The sequence below is a fragment of the Conger conger genome, chromosome 1 (genome assembly GCF_963514075.1).
Source record: "Conger conger chromosome 1, fConCon1.1, whole genome shotgun sequence".
Lineage (NCBI taxonomy): Eukaryota > Metazoa > Chordata > Actinopteri > Anguilliformes > Congridae > Conger > Conger conger.
In genome coordinates, this window is record NC_083760.1 from 52930558 (window position 1) to 52958062 (window position 27505).

At 46.8% G+C, this 27505-nt stretch overlaps 1 protein-coding gene across 1 annotated transcript in view; it reads right to left on the reverse strand.

Moving 5' to 3' along the window:
* Positions 1–27505, reverse strand: part of si:dkey-22o22.2 (neural-cadherin) — a 116018-nt gene that overhangs the window by 42866 nt on the left and 45647 nt on the right. Inside the window, exons 2-10 of the mRNA XM_061241144.1 lie at positions 18017–18205; positions 14997–15222; positions 13495–13699; positions 9990–10101; positions 5758–6007; positions 5142–5284; positions 3940–4112; positions 900–1068; positions 390–560 (exon numbers count right to left, since the gene is read on the reverse strand). Coding sequence (XP_061097128.1) covers positions 390–560; positions 900–1068; positions 3940–4112; positions 5142–5284; positions 5758–6007; positions 9990–10101; positions 13495–13699; positions 14997–15222; positions 18017–18205 — 1638 coding nt within the window. The remainder of the gene's footprint in view (positions 1–389; positions 561–899; positions 1069–3939; positions 4113–5141; positions 5285–5757; positions 6008–9989; positions 10102–13494; positions 13700–14996; positions 15223–18016; positions 18206–27505) is intronic.

Sequence of the window (27505 nt, forward strand, 5' to 3'; positions counted from 1 at the left end):
TGCCAGAAGCAGAGGTAGGAACTGGGGAACCAGAAGCTTCCAGTCGCAGGTAGGGGCCTTGGGGCCTTGGGCCCCTTGACCTGTGGTACCCTAACCTGAATCCCTTCAGTAAATATTGGATACAGACGGATGTGAATATAACTAGTTAAGGGGCAGGGGCAACCCACAGCCTCACCTTCACCACAGAGGAAGAGAGAGCCAATAAACTAAAACATTCACATTACCCTTGAGTCTCACAGGTTAATTTTGCAGATGACCAGGGTGGAATTTCAATAAATTGTTTCTCAAGCATGTATTCATTGGGAGATTATAGGGATATTATTAATCCCTCTGAAACACTTGTGGACATCAACGTGGGAAATGGATAGCAATTTAGTGATTGGGCCTACACTGGTAGCGACTGTTCTCGAACTTGGGGTCGTTGTCGTTCTGGTCGGCGATGAGGACGGTGATCTGGCAGATGCCGATGAGGGGTTCCTGGGCGAGGTCAGTGGCGGTGACAGACAGGGTGTACTCCCGCTGCTTCTCGCGGTCGAAGCTCACCGTGGTGCTGATCACACCTGGGTTGGCACATCAAGCACAGAGCGTTGCAGAAACGAGGCCACTGAACACAGCCTTCACAGCACACACTACAATATTCAAACCAACTTAACCTGGTCTGCAGCAGACATACAGCTAAAGCAAATTAATTTGCATGCCAAGGTTTCACATTATAACAATCTTTAGATAGCTCACATATACATACAAATGTGTGAATTAACCGTATGGATTTTTAATGATATACTGTAGTTCGAAAATCTCAATATTTTCAACCGAAAAACAACAAATACATTTTTTGCAAAGGAGACATCAATTTGTTTTAGGACAGTAAAGATATCTGGGGTACATGTTGTCCCTACCTGTGTTGGGATCGATTGCAAACCCAGAGGAAGCACCATCCCGGTTCATGATGCCATACTTGACCTCGCCGTTGAGCCCAATGTCTGCGTCATGGGCCTGCACCCTCAGCACCAAAGTTCCAGGGGGCTGGTTCTCCAAGACCCAGGCATTGATGCTGTAGTTATGACACTGAGGGCCCAGAAGAGGATAAGAACTGAGAGGCACAGGTACAGACCACAGAAGCTTAGCCACACTGGGGCAGTCAGAGAAGCAGATGGGAGTTGCAGATGAGAGATGAGAATCAGACACAGATGAGAGTGACAGACGAGCCTTGGATGAGAAACGAGGGTGATACGTAGATGAGATGTGCTTTAGACGGGAGCTGCAAACCAGGATGAGGTGAAAGAAACAGACTGCAGACACAGCCAAGAATCCCACAGTAGAGGCAACTGATCAGCTAGTGAGATGACACAGAGTGAATGAACATAGACGAGAGCAACAGACAAGATCTACAGCGGGAACCCACAGATGAGACCCACAGACCGCACTCTAAGAGTTTAGTCATTCTTATCACGTTGCGTTGAATTGTAACACATTTAGAGGGTGTGCTCAGGGTCACACATGTTGTGTTGATTTTGACAGTAAATTTGTAAGCCATTCCTTTGAATGCGCCCAACAACTGTGATTGGGCAACACAAAGGTCTGTTGTTTATTTTTTTACTTTTTAATTTTAATTTTCATCCACCCAAAGTAAAAATTGAATGCAAATGCACAAGAATTACTTGCATATCATTGTTTTCTTTTAAAGGAATTTGAGAGGCCAACATATAAAATGATTCTAGAGTATTCTTGCACATGATGTGTCAAAAGTGTTCAGAATTAACCCGACCTGAGTGAAAGCACTCTTGACACAGGATATGTGTAGAAAGAATGACACCTCTCTTCTTCTTTTTTTTTAAAGATATTTTTTCGGCTTTACTGGACAGTACAGTATAGAGAGACAGGAAGAATGGGAGCGAGAGAGGGAAAGACCTGCGACAAATGTCAGACAGTCGGATTCGAACCGCCGATGTCGCGGCTCGCAATGAGCATGCGGTCAGTGCTCTACAGGCAGCGCCACCGAGACACCGACACCTCTCTTCTTAAGAGTGCAGATCCACAGGCAAATGCAACAAACAAGAGCAAGATGGGCATAACTGACGAGTCGCATATGAGAACCACACCCACTGCACACAAAAGCCTGATAAATCTGAAATCTGTTTAGACCATTTAGACCATCCGCACATCTGCAGACTACCAAGCTACCAAGACTCATTCATTTTCCAGGACTACCAAATAGTATTTCTGTCATGACGAATGGTAGCTTCATGAATTCTGCTTGAGTAGTAGGTGTACTTTGGATCTCTAACCTTGTGAAAATGCCCAGTGAGAGTGATTATTTACCTATGCTGCACCTTACTTTACAACTTGTGTGCTGTTGGTGGCTTCCCCAATATTTCTCTTTCCCAGTTAAAATATCTCTATCCAGTACTAGTCCAACCTTTAAGAGCCTCAAACACCTCCTACATAGCATAGCACAGGGAGCTGACTCACACATCTCATGGCCAGAGGACACAGTTCTTGTCACAGGACCACACACACATTTTGAAACCGAAGAGAAGCTTTTGTGGCAGCAGTATTATTGATAGATTTTGAATGCTGGTGCTCTTGGAGGTGTGTGTGCCAACCACCATGTCTGCTGTTCATGAGGCTTACAGTCTAAAAACATTGGCTTTTCCATGTTTTAATAGTTTCTTTTCCCAGTGAGCAAAAGCTGTAATCTAGGCACCTAGAGGGGTGGACATCGAGGGTATGTTGCCAGATGTTCTGATATAAACAGACTAGGTTATAGCTTGGGTTTTTCCCAGATACAGCCTGGCTATGGCTTAGTCAGCTATAAAACCTTGACTTTTCAACCAAATGCAGCTGGGGTTTCACCTGAATGGCATCTTACTGCCTTTTCACCAAATTCCCAACACAAGAATGTTCACTGGGTTACTCTTTGCTCTCCACCAAGAGAAATGTTCAGATACAGTTCATTGTCTTTTTCATGCTCCTTGGTAAACCTGTGAGAGAATTCGGTAACATGATTTGTTCTTCAGAAACATAGTCTGCAAAGAGGTGAGCTTATCCACCAGGCATTTTTTAGTTCTTCCACTTCCATCGAGCATGTTTGTGGGTCATCCACTGTATCCATTGTCCTGCAGTCTCATCTGCCCTCTTGCTCAGACTCACACATTTATGCCATTGTATTCTCATTTAGACCAGCAAGTATTCTGCAATCAGTTGATTGAAAAACAGCAGCACTTGATTTCAGAGTGGCAAATCACAAAGATGCGTGAAAGTAGGCCAGTTAATCAAATAATCAGATCAATGATGGGGTTGAGAGCTCAAGTAGAACACAATTTCTGATGGTGCACTGCAGCCCTCCAAGACATTCCCTCCTCCCCTTGTCTGTTTCAGTCCAGTGAGTCATGCCATGACTCTCCCACATCAATGCTGCTCCTGGTATTTTGGTATTTTGATACTGTGCAGCTTTTCAAAGTCCCTGGTCCTCTCAGTCACAGGAGTGCATTCCACCATGCCATAGTCCACCTACACAGAGGAGCATGCTGGAGACTAGCCAGAGGCTCCTTCCCATAATCCTCCAGGGCATATTTACCTCTCTTTTTCATATGCATCCCCAGTATCCGGAGGTCATTCCCCACTAAAATATTCATCTCCAGAGCAGAGCAGTTTTTGGCCTTGCATGTTGTGATCGGGGCTTCAGTCGTCTCTCCCAGCAGAATTGAAAGCCGTTCAGATGTTCTGCGACCAGCTGTCACCGAAAAGCTTTCCTCTCCCTCATAAAGTGACAGCAGTCCAAGCCTACGCCTCATCAAAACATTCACTGCGAGTGTGTGTGTGTTTATGTGTGAGTATGCTTGCATGTTCACGTGTGTGTGTTGCATGTGGTGTGTGGGCGTGCGGTATAAGGGTGTGTGTGTGTGTGTGTGTATGTGTCAGTGTGAGTGGTCTCACCTCCTCAAAGACCGGCTTGTTGTTGTTGATGTCGTTGATGCCCACGATGATCTGGGCGGAGCTGCTGAGGGGGTGCGGCCCACCTGAGCCATTGTCGTCGGTGGCCGTGATGTTCAGGATGTACTGGGGCCCCCGGAGTTGGGGCGGAGGGCTCCTCCTCAGCTTAATGATCCCTGGAAGCGGACGCATTCAGGCAGACGGCACAGCGCGCATCAGAACAGGTGCCAAAGGCTGGCTGTCACTACGCGCCCAACACATGGCTATATCTCTCGACTCTACTTCAAACATTCTTGGCGTTCCAAATTGAGTTTGGTCCCCGCTTCTGAAGATGCCGTTAAAAGGGGGAGAAGAGAAAAAAGAGCCACACACAAAGGAAAATGTTTACTGTGAAGGGAAAATATTTGCCTTTATATGACATCCTTTACAATCTGGTACAACAGGCACTGCAGCGCCGCAGCATCTTTGAAGCATTTCCCCACGCAACTTGGGCGAAATAAATAAATAAAAGAGTGGGAAAAAGAAATAAAACGGCACTAAGTCTTTGAAGTGACAACTTTTCACAATTTAACAGTGAGGAAGCCAGGGGCCATCTGTTTTGTTGGCCTGTAATAGACTGTTTGGGGGGGGCGACGGTGCAAAGGCACTGATAAGGCAGAGAACCTTGCCGCGCGGCGGCGTTTGCACCTATCCGGCTGGGGCCCTCGTAAACAAACGATAACTCGAGATTGCAGGGCGAATGTAACCTTGGCCGCGGAGAGGCAGGCAGGCGTTCTGCGGAGCCGCCGCGGGCCGATGAGCAAGGGGAGGTGCTCTTCAGACAAAGGGCGGGCGCAGGGCGCATGCAGAGGGTGCGCGCAAAGGGCGAGGGTGCAGTGCGAAATATCAGGCTGGTGATGTTGTGGTGTTCTTGTTAATGACCTGTTCCCCAAGACCAGGGGTTGCAAACCCTGGTCCTGGAGAGCCACAGCGCCTCCTGGGTTTTTGTTTTCAATCTTCTGAAAATGAAATGAAAAGGCGAATAAACTATTTTAATGAATTCATTTCTGAGCAGCAACGAAAATCAGTGGACCTATGGCTCTCCAGTGACATGTTCGGAGACCTGGGTCATACTAACTGTCTGTATCTTCTGAACGGGGAGGAGAGATAATGTGTGTGTGGGGGGGGGGGGTACATCTATCATCCCAGCCCCACCCTTTATTTACCTTTCTGGTTGTCCAGCTCAAAGTTGCTGTCCTCGTTGCCTCCTGTGATGGCGTATGTCACCCCGTCCCCATCTGGGTCCTTGGCGTGGACGATAGCCACAAGTGTGTCAGGCCCAGCATCCTCTGACAGGAAGGTCTTATAGCTGTAGGGTGGAGAACCAGACGATGGGGCTCAGCAGCTAAGTCCCAAAACCCAGCATCTGTGCCCGCCCACAACAGCCGCTCGATAGCCTTTCCTTAAATGCTCACAGATGACCATACAATTCCACCACCAGACGTTCCCCAAAGAAGCAGAAATGTTGAATCACCCTTCCATCTTTGCTAACTGTTTGCTAGTTTATCTAGCCATGTCCTCTTTATTTAGAATTTTCTCTCACGTTTTTTCTTAGTGTTGGCATGTTCTAATAGATTATTTCTGAGCCTGTCTAAATGCCTGTTTTTCCTTCTGTCTACACTCGACACATGCCAAACGATGTCGAGGGTGGCCATCAGAATGCCAGAGCTGTGAAATCAGATATTGTGTCATCTCTGCAAACAGGCACACGAGAGGCTCGGAATAGCTAGCGTGGAGGTCCGCATGTGATCTTCAGAGTCCGGAGGGACCTGCGGGACTCACGCTGCCTGGGAGAAGACGGGCGCCTCGTCGTTGGCGTTGGCCATGCGGATCCGGACCGAGGCGGTGCCGGTCCGGGGTGGGCTGCCCTTGTCCACAGCCACCACCACAAACTCGTACATGTGGTTGGGCCGCTCATAGTCCAGCCGCTGCCTGGGGCTGACCACCCCCTGGGCGGTGATGTCAAAGTCCACGCTCTGGATGAAGTAGGCCAGCTCGGCGTTCTGGCCTGTGTCGCAGTCTCGGGCTAAAACTGTGATGGGAAGAAAGAACAAGAGGGAGAGATTTGAGCCAGGGCGCCTAGGTGCTGGAGGTAAGTGGAGGAAGGTGCTGATGGTTAGTGGAGGAAGGGGAGATGGAGGTAAATGGAGGAGGGGAGATGGAGGAAGGTGCTGATGGTTAGTGGAGGAAGGGGAGGTGGAGGTTAGTGGAGGAGGGGAGGTGGAGGTTAGTGGAGGAAGGGGAGGTATAGGTAAGTGGAGGAGGGGAGGTGGAGGTTAGTGGAGGAAGGGGAGATGGAGGTAAGTGGAGGAGGGGAGGTGGAGGTTAGTGGAGGAAGGGGAGATGGAGGTAAGTGGAGGAGGGGAGGTGGAGGTAAGTGGAGGAGGGGAGGTGGAGGAAGGGGAGGTGGAGGTAAGAGGAGGAGGGGAGGTGGAGAAGGGGAGATGGAGGTAAGTGGAGGAGGGGAGGTGGAGAAGGGGAGATGGAGGTAAGTGGAGGAAGGGGAGATGGAGGTAAGTGGAGGAGGGGAGGTGGAGAAGGGGAGATGGAGGTAAGTGGAGGAAGGGGAGATGGAGGTAAGTGGAGGAGGGGAGGTGGAGGTAAGTGGAGGAAGGGGAGATGGAGGTAAGTGGAGGAGGGGAGGTGGAGGTAAGTGGAGGAGGGGAGGTGGAGGAAGGGGAGGTGGAGGTAAGAGGAGGAGGGGAGGTGGAGGAAGGGGAGGTGGAGGTTAGTGGAGGAGAGGAGGTGGAGGTAAGTGGAGGAGGGGAGGTGTAGGTTAGTGGAGGAAGGGGAGGTGGAGGTTAGTGGAGGAGGGGAGGAGGAGAAAGGGGAGGTGGAGGTTAGTGGAGGAGGGGAGGTGGAGGTTAGTGGAGGAGGGGAGATGGAGGAAGGAGTCCTACTTGTTGACTGAGAGCGCACCCAGCCCTGTGACAGGTCAATTATTTTCACAGTAACCTTGAGCCAGCCGGGGAGTGGAGGCCAAAAATGAGAGGGGGGCTTCCATCATTTAGAGAGCCCCTACAAAACTGGGGGAATGCTCTCGCTGTTTAAAATCGCTCCGGTTTCTGCGGATTTTGACTTTGAGGGATGGAACTCTCACAGCATCACATCTAACGTCCCCGGCAGTGAGAGGCGTCCTTGGCGCGTACAGCGCGGGTCTCTGCAGACGGACCAGCCGTAGCACCAGCCCCCCCCCCCCCTCTCTCTCGCAGCACCTCCTCTCCCCTCTCGCCAGGCTACGGCCTTTCATTCTCGCCGGGGCCCGTTGGATTTGTACAGTAAGTGCTTTTTTAATTAAGTACTCTGTCATGCTAAAAGAGCCAATATTAATTAAAACTATGTTGGGAGGCCAATTCTTTATTTGATAAATTTAAGGGCCCATCTGTTGAGGCCGCTGAGAAAGCTGGTGTTGACTCTCGCAGATCAAAAGTAAAACTTCAAGAAGGGTTTGCTGTCATTAGGCAGAGAGCCAGCGCTCGCGCCAGAACCGAGAAGGCCCTGGCTTCATTATACCGCGGGCAAGCTGTCACTGGGCCCAGCCAGCGCAGTCATTTGGTTCATGCAGATGAAGGCCCTAATCTCCAAGGCAAATATCTAGCTCAGTTCCCACAGATGTGGTGGTGCACGGCTCCAACCCCCCCCCCCCCCTCCCCCAGCCCCCCTCCGCCTCTATCTCCCCTTCCCCACCCCCCACTCGAACCCCGATGCAGGAACTTGTTGCAGTTGCAGTCCGGGGGGTGGGGGTAAAGGGGGGGGGGGGGGGGGGGTTTGCGGAGAGGGGCTTAAGGATGAGATTCAAACAGAAGGTTCATTAAAAATACACAGACTAATATAATATCACTTGGGGCTACCTATTACCATTTTTAATGCATGTGCTGTAGAAATGGAGTTGCGGTGGAAACTAAATTAAACATAGGGAGCCGAACGTATTCGGAGGGCAATGGGGGGACAGGGGAGAGGAGGGGGCATGGGGTGGGGTGGGGGGAGGGGGTTGTAGTTTGGGAGCACCCGCTCTTCAACTAAATCATTTCTGGAAGTTTTTCCTTGATAATTGGACTGCATTTTCATATAAATCCCCAGTAGGTCATATTAAAAGCTTATGCGCCCAATGTATGGTTCATGGTCTAATCCAGAATTAAGGTAAATAGCAACAATAATGTTTTTATTTATCCTTCACTTCTTTTTACCAATCAATCATTTACAGCAGTGGCTTAGGTTTTTCTTTCCATGCTTACCAACACATTTGGTAGGTAAATCATAACTGCCGCTTGTTTGTACCTGCATATGGCACCAAACAGAAACCCCAAAGACCACAGCTTCATATTACACAACAACACAAAACAACACAAACAAGGGCTGCTCTTTTTCTGCAGGAACTGCATAGCAGACAAGAGAATTTGTCTACATGGCAATATGTACATACTGTGTGAATATCACAGTGTAATATAAGTCAGTCATCATTTCTAATGCCTGTATCCAGTTCAGAAAGCAAGCCATTGTTTGGAACATCCAAAGCATGTGTGTTTTTTTCTTTTTTAAAGGCTAGCGCTCTCAAAGAGCAGAGGATAAATTAAAGATCATTAATCACTCTCAGTTCTCTCCTGTGTCCACTTGTGAGAATGTGAGAATGTTCCGGCACCTGGGCTGTCATTGGAATACCGCTCGAGTGCTTTCCTCATGTAAGGCTGCCTTTGCTTCTTCATAGCACCAAACACCAGCCAGAGCCAAAGCTTTTTTATGGGAGCTCAATAGTAAGCCAACACAAGCCCCCAAGACTGGCTGATATAGCTGTCTGGGGCTGCCTTTCAGATACATCGACACACACATGCACAAATGCAGGCACACACAAACATACTTGCATACATGCGCAAAAACACAGGAACACAGGCACACACATTTACACATTCACAGAAATGCACAAACAAATGCTCTATAAAGCACTTTATGATGCATCCTATGTACAAAAGGTGCTAAATAAATGAAGTTATTATTATTATTATAAATGTGCACACACATTTTTTATGTATAGGCAGATACACCGGTTTGTCCAAATGCATGCATGTATTTATAGAGTATATAAAATATGAAAGGGTACAGATATGTCTTTAAATGCCAGAAGTGTACACAGAGGCCCCAGAGGAACAGGGCCTCTCAGAAAAACACAACACATCATCAATTTTTGAACAGACGTAAAACACTTTCAATTACCCAGATAGGATCGCATCAGCTTGGGTGCAGATAGCTGGTCCAATTCCACTAAGGGCACAGTTTAGATGAGGTCAGCACCCTCCCCTGTCTTCCCTCCACAGTCCTGGTCCTATCGCCCCGATAATCTGTGACCGAGGGGTCAGTGCTGTCCAATTCGGAGCCCCTCCGGTCATCTTGCCCTCTAATCAAACATATGACGACTACGGTGGCTTTCACTGTTTCCGGCAACGGCCAAAAATGGTCAAAAAAGCATCAATAGTTCCTGCAGCTGATAAAACGGACATGTGGGTGCTCGGCAAAATCATGCTCGGCTCACACACAGACGCACATTTACATAAATGCACATGCACACACATATTCACACACACACACACATTCACACACGCACACAGGAGAATCTGGACACACACACGTCAACCAGAGACATGAATGCCCCAGAGAGTGTGTTTTCATAGTGGAAGTGATTAAACTGATTGTGATAAAACAGAAGTTATGCCTGCAGTCACAGCCAAGCTTTGATTACAACTCATTTAGCACCCAGATCGCCTGCTTTAATTAATAATTTCTTAGATATGAGCCTCCTTCACCACTTTTATCGTCCCCACATGGCTTGTTGGCCTGGAACAAAACTGCTAAAGACACCTGCCCCAGGTAATTTAGTCGGGGGAGGGGGGCCCGGGGGTCACACATAACAGATAGAGAGTCTAGCTGAGGCAGCACAATTATACACCCTCCCACCTTCCCTCGGGGGTATCACTTTTCAGAAAAGCGCTGCCACCATCTCCAAAAGTTCACCTGTCCCTCACCTTGCAGTAAGGACGTCCCTGGGGGGGTAGCTTCCGGAATGTTGTCCCGGCTGTAGATGGAATGCATGAATTCTGGCGTGCAGTCATTCTCGTCGCTGATGTGCACCACCACCTGCAACGGGACAGAAGTAATCGCGTTCGGTAAAGGACGAAAAAAGGAGCCGGCACAGCTTGGGTTGGGGGGGGGAGGGGGTTGGGCGCACAGCGCCTCTCCGTTTCCACATCGGCGACATGCTATCTCCGAGTTCTGCGCGCCCTCGCTTTCTTGTCTCGAAAAGCGGGTTTCCGGAGTACGCTGGCGGGGACAGAGCAAATGAATGTGCAGCGGTTACGGGCAAGGGCAAGGGACGGGGGAAGAAAGAGACGCAGAGGGAGAGAAGAAGAGCGAGAGAGAGACGGGGAGAGGGGGAGTGTTCTAGAGGAGAGCATCCAGGAGGAAAGTTTGGTCGTTCTGGTGGGAGGCTCCCAGCCGGAGCTTATCGCGAGGGAACAGCGATGCCGAAAGGGAGGAAAGTTCTCTTTGACAGACACTCGCTGCCTAGAAAATGTATGAGGGGGAGAGCGGGTGAAATACAACTCCGCTGAGAGGGATGAACCGGCGCATTAACCACTCGCCTGTGCGCCGTACACCTTCCCCGTCTTCCCTCCGCAGCTCTACGTCTGCACTCTCTCGTCACCTTCTCCGCGTGTCCCTGTGTCTCACACGGCTTGTTCCAGCTCCACAACCTCCCCACTCGTCGTTCCATGAATCCTTTCACTTAAAGGTCAGCCAGAGCTAGTCGTGCTCACAAATACCACATCTTATGTGATTCTAAAAGAAGACTGGAATAAGGTAATTTGTGTCAAAAAAGGCAGCAAGTGCCTGAAAATGAACTGGCTAAAACCGGGCACACTCGTGTAGTGGAAATGGCTCAGAAATCAAAATGGAATGTAGGATGGGAAACACAAGGTTCAGAATAATTTATCCCTACGCTATCCCAGCATCATGGGACGCCTGGAGACTGCCCGCTGAAGTCAACCTGCTGGTATGCTGGGTTCTTTCATATAGGCATTGTTTAATTCAATGGTCAGTACAAAGTTTGTGTGAGCATGTATGTGGACTTCAGCCTTCAGTCTTCTTGGTTTAGCTAACGGCGCAGTCGTACACCTGGGGCTTGCTGTTGTTGTTGCCCTTCGGTCATCCATGATGGATTATTGGCTTTCCTGGATCTTCCTGGTGCCTTTTGCTCTGTTGTGCTACATCACTCAAAATTCAAGGTCTTCAAGAGGCCAACAGAACAAGGCCTTGAGCATCTGACCGAACACTTGGATTTAGGTTAACTCGGTGAACGAGTCCAGAAGCTGCTGAAAAACAGACTAAAAGCCGTTCCTCTCGTGTCCCAGGTTTGCAGGGACATGAATTGCAATGAGAGCTACAGGCTTAAGGATGATTATGAGCCACTGATTGGGCAGAGATCCATTGCTGTCACATCACTCACCGGTGACTAGGAATTGCGTGACGTGATTGGCGAACAGCCTAATGGATCAGGAGTGGAGAAAAGGGGGGTGGAGAGTGCGGACCTCGTCCACAGATGGCAGAAGCTAATAGTGGGATGGCATCCATGTGCCGAGCCCTGCACCCCCCCCCCCCCCCCGCCCCCTCCCCCCCCACCAGATTGAGGACATGAAGTGCCCGTGCCGCCCACTGGCACAGATCAGAGTATGTCCCTCTCCATCTACATAAGGGGAATCATGCCAATGCACATTCAAGGTATGTCGTCGCTAAAGTATCCATGGAATATCAAAAACTCCTTCAGGATTCCCATAATTCCTGTGCATAACTTCCTCACCCCGGAGTGGAAAAACACCACTCAGGGCCCGCACATCACAATGCCAGACATCAAAAAGCCTTTTAACTAGTGAATAATTTAGCTTTTGCTTTTGTAACAATTTTTTTTGGTTCGATTTTAGTGTAAAGTTGCACAGTCCCAGTATTCCATCCCCTTTCACCATCATTGCCCATGTCCTTCTCTTTGGATTATCTTATATTTCTCATGCACTTTCAGATACATCCCTGTTTTAAAATGTTCATAAGGCACTGCTTGCAGGTCCCAACACATGGGCGTCTACTAAATTTGGACTTGAGCATTCGACATTATGCTGGCGGTCCCCATCTCGGTATGGAAACAAGGGAACAAGGGATTGTGGAGGAAAAGCCAGCTACACGGGAGGAAGCTACGTCGCGGCCTTATCTGCATTGCAAGAGCTCTCGCTTCGCTCGCGCCCGATTCAAATGATCTGAGCGGATTTGACATACGAGACTGCACCGAGGACGCTCTCGATACATTACCGCACGGCTTGCTGTTTGAACCATCACCTGCATAATGCATGCAAAAACGGCACGACCCCGGAGAGAGAGTGAAACCTTGTAAATCTGTGTGTTGGTAACCTACTGTCAGCACTGGCATGGGGTAGAAGTATAAGGCTTTAAACAATCATTACTGGAGACCTATTAAAACCTTTCTGGCAGCAGCCGTGTGGAGAAGAAGCGCTGTGGAGGGCTGGGTGATATGGCCGCCGGGCCGCCGGCCCTCCAGTGACTCCATCAGTCATTAACGAGCTCAGCAGAGCAGGTGAGGGGCCGGTGGCCACCCCGCTGGAGCAGAACGAGGCGCGGGGAAAGGTGTTTACGGTGAGGAGATGTGTGTGTGAGTGTGTGCGCGTGTGTGTTTTTATATGTGCAGTCTGTGCGTGTGAGTGTGTTTGCATGTGTGTGTGTATTTATATGTGCTGTGGGTGTGTGTGTCTTTGTGAATTTCTGCATGTGGGTGTGTATGCGTTTATGTGGCGAAATGTGGAGTTTGTGTGAGTGTTTATATGTGCAGTATTTGTGTGTTTGTGCGTGTGTGTGTCTGTGTGTGTTTATATGTGCAGTGTTCGTGTGTTTGTGCGTGTGTGTGTCTGTGTATGTTTATGTGTGCAGTGTGTGTGTGTTTATATGTGCAGTATGTGTGTGTTTATATGTGCAGTGTGTGTGTGTGCATGCTTCTGTTTGTGTGCATGTATGTGTCTATATATGCTGTGTGTGCGTGTGTGTACGTATATGTGCAGTGTGTGTATGTGCATGTGTATATGTGTATGTATGTGTGTATTTGTGTGTATATGTGTATGTGTCTATATGTGCAGTGTGTGGGCGTGCATGTGTGTGCGTATGTGTCTATATGTGCAGTGTGTGGGGGCGTGCATGTGTGTGCATATGTGTCTATATGTGCAGTGTGTGGGCGTGCATGTGTGTGCATATGTGTCTATATGTGCAGTGTGTGTGGGCGTGCATGTGTGTGTGTATGTGTCTATATGTGCAGTGTGTGGGCGTGCATGTGTGTGCATATGTGTCTATATGTGCAGTGTGTGGGGGCGTGCATGTGTGTGTGTATGTGTCTATATGTGCAGTGTGTGGGCGTGCATGTGTGTGTGTATGTGTCTATATGTGCAGTGTGTGTGGGCGTGCATGTGTGGGTGCGTGTACCTCTGCCACTGTGCTCAGCCCGGTGCCAGGCTCCGCTGCCCGCACTTGTAAGTGATGGAGGTGGTGTCCACTCTCGTAGTCCACAGCCCGAGTCAGGCTCACAGCCCCGCTCTCCTGGTTCACACTGAAGAGGTTGCTGGGGTTGACCAGGAGCAGGTAAGAGAGACTCTTGCGCTGGAAGGAGATGGCTTGCACCACTGCAACACTGCACACACAGACATGTAAACCATTATTGACAATATTATTTGTTTGGTAAACACTCTTATCCAGTGTGGTCCAGAGGGTAATAAAAGTATGATACATTAGAGTATAAGATAAGAACAGGGAATAAGGGCATGTAGACTATTATTAATTTATTACCAATTCTGTAGGTGTACTAATCCTCAGGAACTTACATGGCCTTCAAGGTATGCTACTTAATTCCATATCATAATATATGGATAAACAGAGCAAGTTTACAGAGCCAGAGGCATCGCAGTCCATGGAATAGGAAGTTAAGTCGTAATACTACTAACACTGGCCCCTGGAAACAGCAAACATTAATTTAATGTAAAAAGCATTCAAAAAAAAGAAATGGATTGCATTTATTCTTTAGCTTCACACAAAGGAAACGCAGGAAAATGAAAAATATTTTCTCCTCTTTCTAAATACGTCAGCAAGATGCACCCCATCCCATCCCATTGCCTTGCTAAGCCTCCTCCTCCACACTTTTCAAGGGAGGCTTAATATGTTGTGTTCTCTGTCACAGCCTAGGGGCAGCAGGTTCAGACACTCCTCTTGATGTTTATCCAGAAGTTTCTTTTAATAAATATTTGAATTTGTACACTTTCAAATTCAGGGCCTGCGGGGGACTAAATGATGCATCTGCCCCCCCCGATCCACAACCACCCTTTTCTCACTGCCTCCGCTGATCTCCTCTCCAGGGCACGTTCTTCAGTGCAACAGATTACACGATGCTGGCGAGCGAGCCATGTTCATACAATGCCAATCATCCATACAATGAGCTGAGCAGCAGCAGTGTTCGAGCACATAAACCCCCGCACAATGTTCAGGAGAAATGGAGAACATTCCAATTAGATTTCCATTTATCGGGCGGTAAATGTCACGATGAGAACATTCCCAAAACTGAGTCTGAGGACGTGTTCACTGCTCGATTAAGATGTCACAGAGACATGTTGCACACATAATGACAAGAGACATGAATGAATGACCATTCAGTTAAAATGATTTTGTAATGGGAATCACTACACGACAGTTATTTAGCTGACGCTTTTATCCAAATCGACTTGGTTAGGCTAAGCAAGAGACAATCCCCCACCCTGGAGCAATGTGGGGTTAAGGCCTGTGCCAGCTGTGCAAATCTTATCGTGGTCACAGTGGGGCTTGAACCACCAACCTTCCGGGTCCCAGTCATGTACCTCAGCCACTACGCTACAGGCTGCCCAAATCGAAGACTGCTAGCTGGCTGCCAAAGCCCCTTCTCCCTCCCACACTCTACTCACGCTTGTCCTGCCCCTGTGCTCTCTGGGACAAACACGGTGTAGGAGGCGTTGGTGAACTGCGGGGGGCGGAGCCCGGCCAGGATTGACACGGCTGCATGCGGGCCTTTCCTCCCCTGCTTGTCCACTGCCTGGACCGTCAGGACGTACTCCTTGTTCTGGGACAGCGGTTGGCGGGTGGTCCTGATCTCCCCCGAGCCTCCATCCACCTCAAAGTGCTCCTCCCCGCCTGGAGTAAGAAGACATGCCACATCACACATGTACACTCTCTTCATCTGACCCATGTTTCCTTAAATATCAGCAAACCCAGAAATCAAGAGTCTCTCTCCCTCTATGAAACAGAGGGAAAGACATTAGCTTTAGATGTGGTGGTGTAAAACATGCCACATTACTGATAATAATTTGGTAAAATAACATTCTCAGAAGTGGATGTGAAAGGATGTTAACTTTCTTCTCAGGTAAAAATTTACATGGACAGGTCTCACATGGACAGCTGGTTGCTAGTAGACCAGTTCAGACAAGCTACCAGCACTAGCTGGTTGACTGGCTCAGACCCAACGAGACCAGTGTATGACCAGCTTGACCAGCTCAATTTTCAAGCTGGCATAACTGGATTTTACAGCAGGGAAATACAGGTTTATCTATAGCAAGTGCAAATCCTATAATTATGCACATCTGTATATTAATTCTGTTATGCGAATGCAGCAACATTTCTAAACTGTCCATCACCTGAATATGAAACATTATACCTTGTTGGAGGGGGTAGGAAATCCTGTACAAGAAGTTTGCCATGTTTTACATTAATGACCTAGCAATGCATTTACGCAACAATAAGAAGTAGTTCAAGATGACATTAGTTTAGGCATAGTTCCGGCAAATACTGTAGATAGTTTTCTCGAAAATAGCTGAACAGATTACGAAATAAACTTTAACGTTAGTCAGAGAGCAGTCGTAGCTTCATAACCAGGTTTGATATTTCGTTCCATAAATATGTCTGTTTCCAATAATTTGCAAAACAAACTCATACTTCTACCAAACTGGAAATATGTCAGCCGGGCATGCAATAAAATGAATCGTATAGTTTTGTTCTTATGTTGGATCAAGGATAGTTAGAATATGTCTTTTATTCTTTGAGCCTGTGGCAAGTTGAGGGTTGTAATCCATGAGTGTGGCAAGAGGGAGGCTGGAGCTTTATTGGCCTGCTTTGCAAATAAGTGGCTGATAAGCATCTAAGCTGCTGTCATCGCCGTTTTGTGGTTTTACTGCTTCACAGTTTTTTGTATTCTATAAATACACAAAATCAAGTAGACAACATATTACAACTAATTACAACAAACAAATCGCTTGTGAGTTCTTTGCCACATTGTTAGCTACCGACAGGTGGTTTCCTAGCCATCTGCATCATGAGTTGCAAAGAAATTAGTGTAGAAAAATTAGTGTAGACTAGCTAGTGCCAACTTCCCAAAATGAAAATACTGTAATGGAAAAACACTAGCAAGCTACCAAGGGACTAATTAATAGTGCCATTGTTAATAGTATAATAGTCATATTAGGTAAAAGACTGGCTTTCTTAATATATCCTGTCAATTCTTTTGGGGGAAAAATACCTACCCCTTCCAGTAGGCTGGCTACAGCCCTGCTGTGTGTGTGTGTGTAGGTGTTTATCTGAGGCAGGCAAGGGGATTAATTCCCACCCGACAGCGGCTCCTGAGTGTGTTTGGATCTATGTGTAAGTTTGTGAGCATGCACGCCTGTGAGTTTATGTGTGTGGGAAACTTCTGGAAGGAACTTGGTGATCTGGGCTGTTTTAGTCCTTGTCACCTGAAGCATGGTGGTAGAGCAGGGAGTCAGTTTCTTCCCACTGGAGACCACAGCACCTTGACTCTCAGTCTACTCCAGTTTGAAATGACACACTTCCTACACAGTTAACTCTTCTTTAAAAATAATTATACATTAAAGACCACAACGATAGCTTAACTTGGCCATGTTATTGATCTTAGCTACCCACGATTAACTTTATTGCCTCACTGGTAGCAGAAATGAGGAATGTCTTGCCTGAAATTGCAGTTGTGGTTTCTACCTTCACAGTAATTCAAATATTTGTTATGATTCTTTGATCAAACCACCAAAAATATGGTCTGGGGGGTTCAGGTTCAAAATATTGATATTCTGAAGCCACTATGAGGAAATGGGATATGAGGTTTCCATAGCCAGAATTAAAGAATCAGCTTCTACGAAGTAAAGCCGGTTAATCCATTTAATCCTTCAGTGAAGAGACAGTCCCGTTAAACAATACTGTCACAGGTTATTAAAATTGAAACATTAAATTTCCCCGTTCTACTGAAGCTCCCTTCTGCAGCTGTCACGCGTTAATTAGAAGTGTCGTTAAAGCGGAATATTCCAATAAGACACAAATGAGCGGATCCCCAACTCAGACCGGCTCCCCCGCTCGACTGGGCGTGTGCACCGGTAGGCACAGAACCCGCCCGCCCACTCCCAGCACCCAAACGATACTAAATCATGCGGGAAATCCTGGGGGAGCCATTAGCGCGGTGCCAAGACATTTCACAAGCTCCACACTTGTCACATCCTGACTGTAATTGAAATGCAACACAAAAAAAAAAAAATCAATACACTCTGCAACTGAGGTGGCAATATTTATTTGTGTCACAGCGTGCCAGATGTTTATGTAATTTTCAATATCACAATATCATGTTTTTTACTATCTCTCAGCACATTACCCCTTTTGATTCCGGGTGGGGGGAGGGGGGGGTCAGTATTTTACACACTCATGGTAGTGGTGATACACAGGGTCGAAGGATCTCTTGTTGGGTTCCATAGCGTTGCTTTCCATCTTCCTCGTTGTCTATATACAGTAATGTAATCAGAGTTTGTTTGTATGTGCGTCTGGTTGTTAATTGAAGAAACAGCCTCTCGGTGAGCTGTGTGTGGCACTCGGTCTCGGTGGTTTGCATCTCTGCCAGGGCGGGGGTGGGTGAAGCAGCGAGTGAAGGAGAACTTACCCTCCAGGAGCAGGAAGCGGGCCGCCCCCAGGGTCCCGTCGCCGTTTCTGGCGGAGAGCCGGTACACCACGGAGCCTGCAGCTGCGTCGGGTGCCACCGCCGCCAGGTAAGGGAAGGGGAACATGGCCCACTGCAGGTCCGACACGGTGGGCACGTTCAGGGTCAGCCGACACAGGTACCATTCGTCTCCTGCGGAACAAACCAGTACTGTCACAACCCAAGCTCAAGCAGGGATAGGGCAAACAGTAAGGTAGGAATGGGGAGGTCCATCAGAGGAGAACCACTGGTTCTCAGCCAAAATTCTCCATTTATCAAACTGTCTCACTCAATGCACCAGATATGAACAGGTTACCAACTGAAACCTAAACCTAAAACCAGCAAAATCCATATCTTTTGAGAATGTGATTGTAAAAGCCATGTTATTAAAATTCTATAATAAAATGAACTCAATACGATTTGTTTGGTCTCAGTATTGAATTCACGGACTGATCCAAGCTCTAAACAGACCCAGGGCTGAATGAATGCCTTTTAAAACACTGCAAACTGGGGCTGAGCATACCGTTCCAAACATGCCATTATCCCGGCCTGAAATCTCCACAATTTAACACACTATGACAAACCCATTACTTTCTGAAAGCCTGGTGCACATTCATTAAGTTGCTGAAACCCCATCTCCCAAATACATGTCCTTCTTAAAAACGATCTAATCACAATTCCAGTGAAATGGTTCCAGGGAAAAGGCAGCTGTGAGCCTGGCCTATTATGCCAGCCACTAGGCTGCTCCGCTCTCTGCAGCCGACTTGAGTCTTTGTCACATAGACCAAGGACTCTTTTGTAAGAGAAAATGACATTTCTGTAAAACACACCGGCTCCCGCTCTCTGGCATGTTTTTGGCAAGCACTGTCTGATAGGATCTACACATTTTTCTCAAAAGTTTTTTTTTTTGTTATTTTGTTATTTTCTCCCTTAAAGGAGATCAGACAGGGAATACAGTTGTGAGGGGGGTGTGGGGGTCTCGGCTCAAACTGAGATGTCTGCTCAACGTTTTTAGGTTCCCAGGCCTGAAGCGCGCACTGTTCTCCGCGTCTCCCTCTTGCGCAAAACTGGGAGACAACAGTAAATAAGAGGAAGCCTCACATCTGAGGAGCAGAGGAAGAAACCACTGTTTTCCCTTTCCTTCCTGCTCATACCAACATCTCTGCAAGTTGTCAGCAGACGAAGAGAGAGAGAGAGAGAAGGGAGAAAGGGGAGAGGAGTGTGTGTCTGGGAGAGGCAAGGATAGAGGAGCTCTTGACAGCCAGTAGTGGGTTTGAGCTCAGATCTACAGCAGGCTTCCATCTTCGAGGGAGAGGTAACGGGCAGCTGAAACACAAAGCTTTGGGATTCCCCCACCTCGAAGAGCAACGTCGGAAAATGGCAACCACCCATAATCCTCACCCGTCACTCCTCAACATCAACGTCAACAGGTCTAAGACCAAGCACACCTAGATATAACAGCAGAAACTGCGCCAGAGAGAGACAGTGAGCGAGAGAATTGTGACAGACACTATGTATGCAAATATGTATGCAAATTCCCCCACACACTGCCTAGCAAACCACAAATCTGATATCCAAACATGACATCTCCCATAAAGTACCGTGGCCTCCGAAAGACTACACGCCTTTGAGGGTTTAACAGACCTTTGATAATGCTTGTAATGATAGCAGATTTATGGCGCATGCTCTAAGCGACTGAGCGCACTATAAATATATGTGCACATACATAAACGCATATAAATGTCAGACTTGCCCACGGCTCAGTGGGCAATGCTTTTAAACTGCAGGGATGAAATGGAAAGTGTCATGGCAGGGTCATGACAAACAGTGATATGGCCGTGTGCCATGACAACCGTGAAGCGAGCTGACGGGAGAGAGGGACAGCATGCAACACCAAGCGACACAGGTCGCAGCCGGGCGAAGCGGATTTCAGCATGTCCGGCGGGTCGTGCAGGGGCAGCCTGTAGCCTAGCGGCTAAGGCGCTTTGCTGGGAACTGGAAGGTTGGTGGATCAAGCCCCAGTGTGGCCACAATAAGATCAGTACAGCTGTTGGGTCCTTGAGCAAGGCCCTTAACCCCGCATTGCTCCAGGGAGGATTGGATCAAAGCGTCAGCTAAATAACTGTAATGTAATGTAATGTAATGTAATGGGTAGTCCGAGCCTCAGCAAAGCCTTGTGTGTGAGGGAAAGCGTGCTGCAGCAGCAGTGAGAGGCAAGTTACAGGCCCTGTCTTTGGGGGAAGCCTAATCTGGATTTGGCACCACGCCCAGGAGCCAAACGGCTGAGGTTTTTGGCTTTTCATCTCTCTGTGGCGTGGGGAGCCAGCCCCACTTCCCAAAGTCACGCCAGAGGCTTGGCTTTGCAATGCAAGGCTTTATCCATGCAAGGCTTTATACTTCCTCTGGTGCGATCAGCTGACATCACAGGCGATAAAATATGACCCCATGTATCGGGGGTAACTCCTGTGTTTGGAACAGCGGTAAACCTAAGGCTTTTTAAAAATACTGGGCAGAGTCCATTCACTTCTTGTTCTACCACTCCCTGTAGATAGCAGCAGCTAACAGTGAGCTTCAGCAATGCAGAAACACTAAAACACTACATTACCCAGAATAGCCAGGACCAGAGGGACTATGCACCCACTGCAGGGGCTGTTTTCTACAATGTGTGCACCCCCGCACCCATCACCGTAACTCCCCAATCTGTGTGCCGACCCCTCACCCCCCTCCCTTCATCCCCCGCCTCCGTATACGGCCCTCCTAATGGAATATAAACACACTCTTCTTGGTCAAAAGAACAGGGAATCAAACTTTCTCAAAGTGCTTTGAGAACATGGGAAATAGCTCCTCGTCTTATGTACAGACGAGCCAACTGGGAGCGTTAAGATGGTTTCTCTAGCCCTAACACGTATTGGTTTTCTCTTCATTTACAAGACTGTCTCTGCTCAAAGACGCCCCCCACCCTCCCCCCATCTTTCCTATGTTAAAAAGACCCCCAATCTGATCAGCATTTGTGTGGGGAGGTAAAGAAGACAACAGAGCAATAGAAGTCACATGCTGTACATGTGTTTGTTTATACCCTCTAATCCCTTTAAGCCTGAAAGGCAATGAGGCAAAAGGATGGATATAATATGGACGTTGTATAAATAGCTGGTGTACTTAATCTAAGTCTGTCCAAAGCTCCGTCCTAATTTGAATATCAATACAGAATGCAGTCACGGATTATTATGCAAAATACTGCTCTACAATGTGGTTAAAGTGCAGATTTTCAGCTCTTATTAAAGAGTATTTTCTAAAAAAAAATTGATTTCACCATGCAGAAGTTACAACACCTTTTATACACCATAATATTTCAGACAAATTGGCTTCACAGGTGGTTCCGATTAGTCAGGTGTATTCAATCGCCTCCTTAGTGCAGGAATAAAAGAGCTTCCAGTATCTAGTCTTGGTTCGACGCTTGAGACTTCCTTTGGAGTCTGTTATTGTCATTTGTCAACATGCAGACCAGGCTGTGACAATGAATGTCAAGAAAGCCATTATGAGGCTGATAAATAATAAAACAACAGTCAAAGACATAAGCCAAACAACAGTGACGGTTTTGAACATAATTTTGAAGAATGACAGCACTATTGAGCTCAGTCATTTCAAAGGGACTAATGAGGAAGACCTCTGCAGTGGATGGCCAAAGTATTCACTCCATAATGAATAAAACACCAAACACATGTCAAACAGATCAGAAACACTCTTCGGGAAGCAGGTGTGGCATGTATGGCTGCCACAGGTGCTGGCTAATTTTCCTTCATCAATAATTAAGTGCCTTCAGTGTCTTCAGAATGAATTCTGAAGTGTACAAAAGCATCATACTGTACTGTATCTGCTGAAGTTCAACCAAATCTTCTGTGATTTTAATTGGCACAAGTCTGGTCCTCTTGTAACAGCAATAACAGACTCCAAAGGTAATCAAAAGCCTTTGGATTCTGTTATCAGAATCAAGACTAGATGCGGAAAGCTTTCTTATACCAGCACTAAGTCACACCTGACTTATCAGAAACACCTGTGAAGCCACAGCTGACATCCACGACTGAACCTTTTTTTTAACTCGTAGTGCACAGTGCTGTTTTTGTGATTGGCCTGGTTCCACACAGGACTAAAGCGCATGGAGAGAGAGGCCCAGAATGAGAAAGGGGCCCAGATTGGCAGGTTGTTTGTGTTTCAGTGCCTACAAATACCGATGTGCTGAATAAAGAACATCAGTCTGACGAAATCTCTGCCCTGTGGAATTAGCTCATCAGAGACCTCCCAAAAAATGCCCTGCTGTGAAATCCAGCTGTGCCAGCTCGACCAGCTCGAGTGTCAAATTGAGCTGGCCGAGCTGGCCATAAGCTGGTCAAGCTGGGTATGAGCTGGTCAACCAGCATGGCCAAACTGGTCATAACACTAGTCTAGCTGGGTATGAGCTGGTCAACCAGCATGGCCAAGCTGGTCATGAGCTGGTCTAGCTGGGTATGATGGCCAACCAGATAGTGCTGATAGCTTGTCTGAGCTGGTAGCTGTCAAACGGTGACTTGCGGCTTTGCGACGCACAAGCAGAGCGCGTTGTGGCGGCTTGGCATAATTGCTGCCTCTCGATGGCCTTGCATCAGCTGATTCGCTTAGCTTTCATGTTGCAACATTATAGCGACTCCTTTCCACACTCAATTAACTACTCAGTGATGTGTATCTCATTGTTGTTCTGATGGCATACATTTTGAAGGGGAGGGGTGTAATTAAGTTTTCAAATCAAGTGCATTTGTCTCTTTTTTTAAATGTTTAAGTACACTGGAATGCCTCCAAAAGAAAAACAGCAAAAGGAAGATACAGAAAAATTGGGTTTGCTGTGTTGGGTCTCCAGCTGATTGCCAGGGGTGTATGGCGGCAGTGGAGCCCCAGACAAAGTGCTTTCAAATGCTGCTCCCCATAGCACAGCCAGATAAAATATCCACAACAAGAGAAGGGGAAGGTAGGGTGGGTGTGCTGTTTGCATCACACGCTGGAGGCACACAAGGGGGTGGGGTGTTTGGCAGCTGGAGACAAAATGCCCCCGTTGCAGGAGATGGGAAACCATGGCCCTCCCATCTGCTTCCTGGGAGCTACTGGACTGAAGCACAGAGCATTCTAATTAATGATCTTATAGACTGGCCCACTTTCCTCTGCACACAGCCAGCTTCCTGCAGGCACACAGTTAATTAAGCACCATTTTTCACCGCTGATGAAGAGAGAATGTGTGTTTGTGTGTGTGCGTACGTGTGTGTGTGTGCAAGTGAGAGGGAGAGAGATTGAGAGAGAGAGGACATTACATAAGGAGAGACTATTGTAAATAAATTGTTTACAATGTAAGAGATATTACATTGCCCCAATTCTGCTGATTTTGTGTAAGAAATCCCATTTCAAGGAACGACAGCCATGTTCCTGAGGTCACTGTTTCCTCTTCTTAATCACCCATCCAGGTTTACTGTTATTCCCTGTCCATCATCTTCCCTGTCCATGGACTTACGTCCATCAGTTACTACCTGCACCAAGGAGGTTAACGGCAATACACAGAGAAGCCTTAAACTAGTTTCACCGCATCTATATTTTAACAAGCATTTCCACTGGTCAGAATTCATAGGGCAAAACAAAATATTGAATAAACTCTTTTCGTAAGAAAAGACAAAAGGCCCGGCCTGCCTAAAAGAACTAAAAATAACTCTGGAGCTCAACATAAAATGAATGCTAATACAATAACAATTTCACAGCTGAGAGACATAGCCTCCATCTTGGTGATGTTTTCCATTTGACTGGCTGGGATCTGATTGAAGGCCCCGGGGCTGTTTGTGGACACGAATCCCCACTCAATAAAATACACCAGAGGCATCAGCCCATGAAAGCTGCTGCAGCAGTGAGGTCTGAATGCATTCCGTGGGAATGATTTTCCTCTCCCAAGTGAGCTCCGCTCACGGCTCTCCCCACCAGACTGCCTGAGCACATCCTTCACCTAGCCTCTGTTTACAAATGTATTCTCACTAGCTGGCAAAGAACAACGGTGGGCGGGGATCTGCACACATAAAAACTGGGCCAAGCTAGCGCATTTGAGATCAGAGTAATTTTGTATTGAAAAACAAAATTATTGAAGAACTGAATCACTGGTAGGCGCACGATGGCCCAAAAACCAGACAAGCCATCATCGCAAAATGCAACTGTGGTCCTTTTTATTTTCAGCACTGTGCTAAACAATGACTAAAGCTGTGAGTGCCCAAGCTGCCATTTTCAGGGGTGGGTGGTAACACTCTATTTTGGACACTGCTGGCACAGAACAGCCTTTGAGCTGACGTCCAGTCGCGTGTTCCTGGCAGTGCCACATAACTGCTTTTTTGCGCTAAGGGGTCACTGTCATCTGGTATTCGATGGCATAGCTACTTCAGATGAAAAAACTGAGACAATAGCAGCATCCCTGGTCTCTCTTCGTCTAAGTGTATACAAGAAGTCTAAGAGAGCCCAAGTGCCCTGTCAAAGGGGGTCAGACATCACAGGCGATGGCCTATTTAATACCAAGTTTAGCAGACCCTCCTGAAAGCCCTGGCCCTAAATAACCTCCCCTACAGACCTTCTGGCTGCAATATAACCAAAGAAAAACTTCAACTACTGGTTCCCCACATGCAGTCAGCCATATGAATACAGTAATTCCATTCGGGACAACCATGTCACACATAGCTGACTGAACAAGTGGAACCAGCACAATGAGCACACCACTGTCTCTGAGAAGCCCTGTTTCCTTGCTGAGGGATCCCTTGGTGAAAATGTTCAGCACGCATTAACCATCAGTTTGGATAAGGTCCCGTCAGCGAGAGCGCACGCCACCGTCTCTCCCCCAGTTGACTGGTCCCGGTTAGAGCAGAAGGCTGAAACCCACAGTGGCGCGCTCCAGCCTGACCAAGAAATATGTTCTACGGCGGTAACATCAAGCTGAAAAGGCTTGACGAGGAAACCCTTCTGGCCTGCACAACACAGAAACTCAATTACAGCAATTCTGAATTGTGCAGAGAAAGTCCTGTATTCGTGCCAAGCCATGGTCCTGGTTAATGACAGTGATCAGTGCCATCTCCCTAAGAGAACTGAATTTGTTAACCTCAGAACCCTGCATTGTGGTGGGAGGTTTGTCACTTGAGGAAGGATTGAAGTTGCTATCAAAGGGTACCTCATTATTGCTAATGATCGTGTTGGTATTCAAATCCAAATGCCTACTCATTAAAAAGGGTTGCAAATGAGCAATAATTCATTTCTACTCATCATGGGAAATCTGACACAAAATTATTATTTATTTAGCTCAAATGGCATTATATACCTGACCTTTGCATGAACGAATATACAAAAGAATGTATATATTTAACACAACATGATGTGATGTTAGTTTCCTTACTTTTAAATGACCACACATAGCCCAATGCTGTCATCCAGTTCCCCATTTTCACTCTGAACTGCTCATGAGCTTTAATAATAGAACCGCTAGCCAGGTGACGTGCGGAAACTATTTGCTTACACCAAGAACATATCTATATGTATATTTAAAGGTCCCATATTGTGGAAAATGACATTTCCCTTGCTATTTGGATGATAAAGTTGTAGGTGCTATACAAACAGTGAGAAAGTATCAAAACGCACAGTCCCCAAAGAAATCCGCACAATCCGTATTAAGAAACTGTGCCGACTTCCGGAACTTTTTGATGTATTCTCATTTGCATAAGCTTGGCCCACCATGTAGCTGGAAGAAATCCAAGCACACGGCACAGCGCAGTTAGCCAGCTAGTTAGCCAATCAGGACAGAAGTTCATTGATATTAAACAGCCTGTTCTTTCTTCTTAAAGCTCATAAGATGCGCTGGAGACTGAACATAGAGATTGTTTTTGGTACTTAAAACCATACAAACATGTTCTTATGGATATCATGACTGAAAATAAAACACTGCGAAAGGTGTAAAATATGGGACCTTTAAAGTATGTAACATTGGCATCAAGAACCACATTGTGCCTAGTGGTGGTCAAAGGGAAATGGGTTGGTTGGCTAATTATGTGTATATCAGCCTTTTGATAAGGTCCGCCACCATCTGCATGCTTGATGCATCCGACTGAACACTTTCCAGTCCATTTTAAAATATTTATCAACATTTTCCTGAAAGCCAAACATTCAGTGCAAGATCCAATCAGGTGTTCAATCAGTGCTGGCCCTTAGTTATATTTTGGACAGGTCATGACATTAATGTTCTTCTTTTAACAAGGAGAAAACTGTTTGAATTACCCAGTCCTGCTGCCAGGCAGTGAAAAGGGACTGAACGAGTGAATCCGCCAGGATCAGCGAGATCGAGCTCTTTGATTTTCGGTCCGCTCTCCGGAAGGGAATCAATTGCACCAGAGGACAGAACTGGGCAAACCCTAGGCAAAAATCAACCCCATTCCCTTTGATGCTGCCACCAGAGGTTTTTATTTTTTTATTTCTTTATTTCTTTATTTATTTATTCTTTCTCAGAAAGTCAATTACTCAAGTGGAGCTCAGCAGGCATTGTTGAGAAACAGTTAAAACCAAATATTGCCACTAGAGCATTTCTCCTTACCCCCTCTGCTGAGTGGTTTTCCTTAGATATTTAGAAAAAGTAAAGGTTGGCACGGACAGGTTCTTTGCAATGCCGTACAAAACAAAGAGAACAGGGGTTCATTTAAAAAAAAAGAAAACCATAAAAATGCATTTTCACTCCGTGATCTCAAATTACTGTCAAAGCAAGTTTCAGTAACCACACATGAATCTATATGTTATGAACAATAGTAAATGTTCTTAAAGGCATACTATGCAGGACTTCATGCTCTTGTGTATGTATACAAAAAAAGTCTACCCCCCCATTCTCAACCCTGCTTCTCTGTTGCAGATGACCGTGAGCCGATGACCAATGAGCTCAGAAACCGCGGCCTGATATGATTTGTAAAACGTCAGCTTTAGTAGGCTAGTCTTTTTCCACAAAGGCCATTTTACCTAGCTATTTAAATGACATTACTTGTTTGTAACTTTAGCCAAACATTAACTAGTGGTGACACACAGGACATTTGAGAACATCATGGAAATATTTATTTGTTAGCGATTATGCACTGTATGTTGCATTTATGTATGGAACGAGTGGACAAAGAAAGTTTATTATTCAGCATCGCCAAGAGCATGTAAAAATGTGCCTTTGTGGAAGCTAAATACAGTATCTGCAGGGTTTGCGCCACTTTGCAATGTGCACTTCTATTAATTGCTGGAGGTAAATGATTCCCTTATGATTAAATCAGAGGCAGTCTTAACGATGGTCTTCAGGTCTTGTTCTGAGAAAACACGTTTCCTTCTAAATGCTCTTCTTACTAAAGCTGCGCTCATTTCTGCTTCATGAGTGTGGTTTCACCAGATTACTCATAT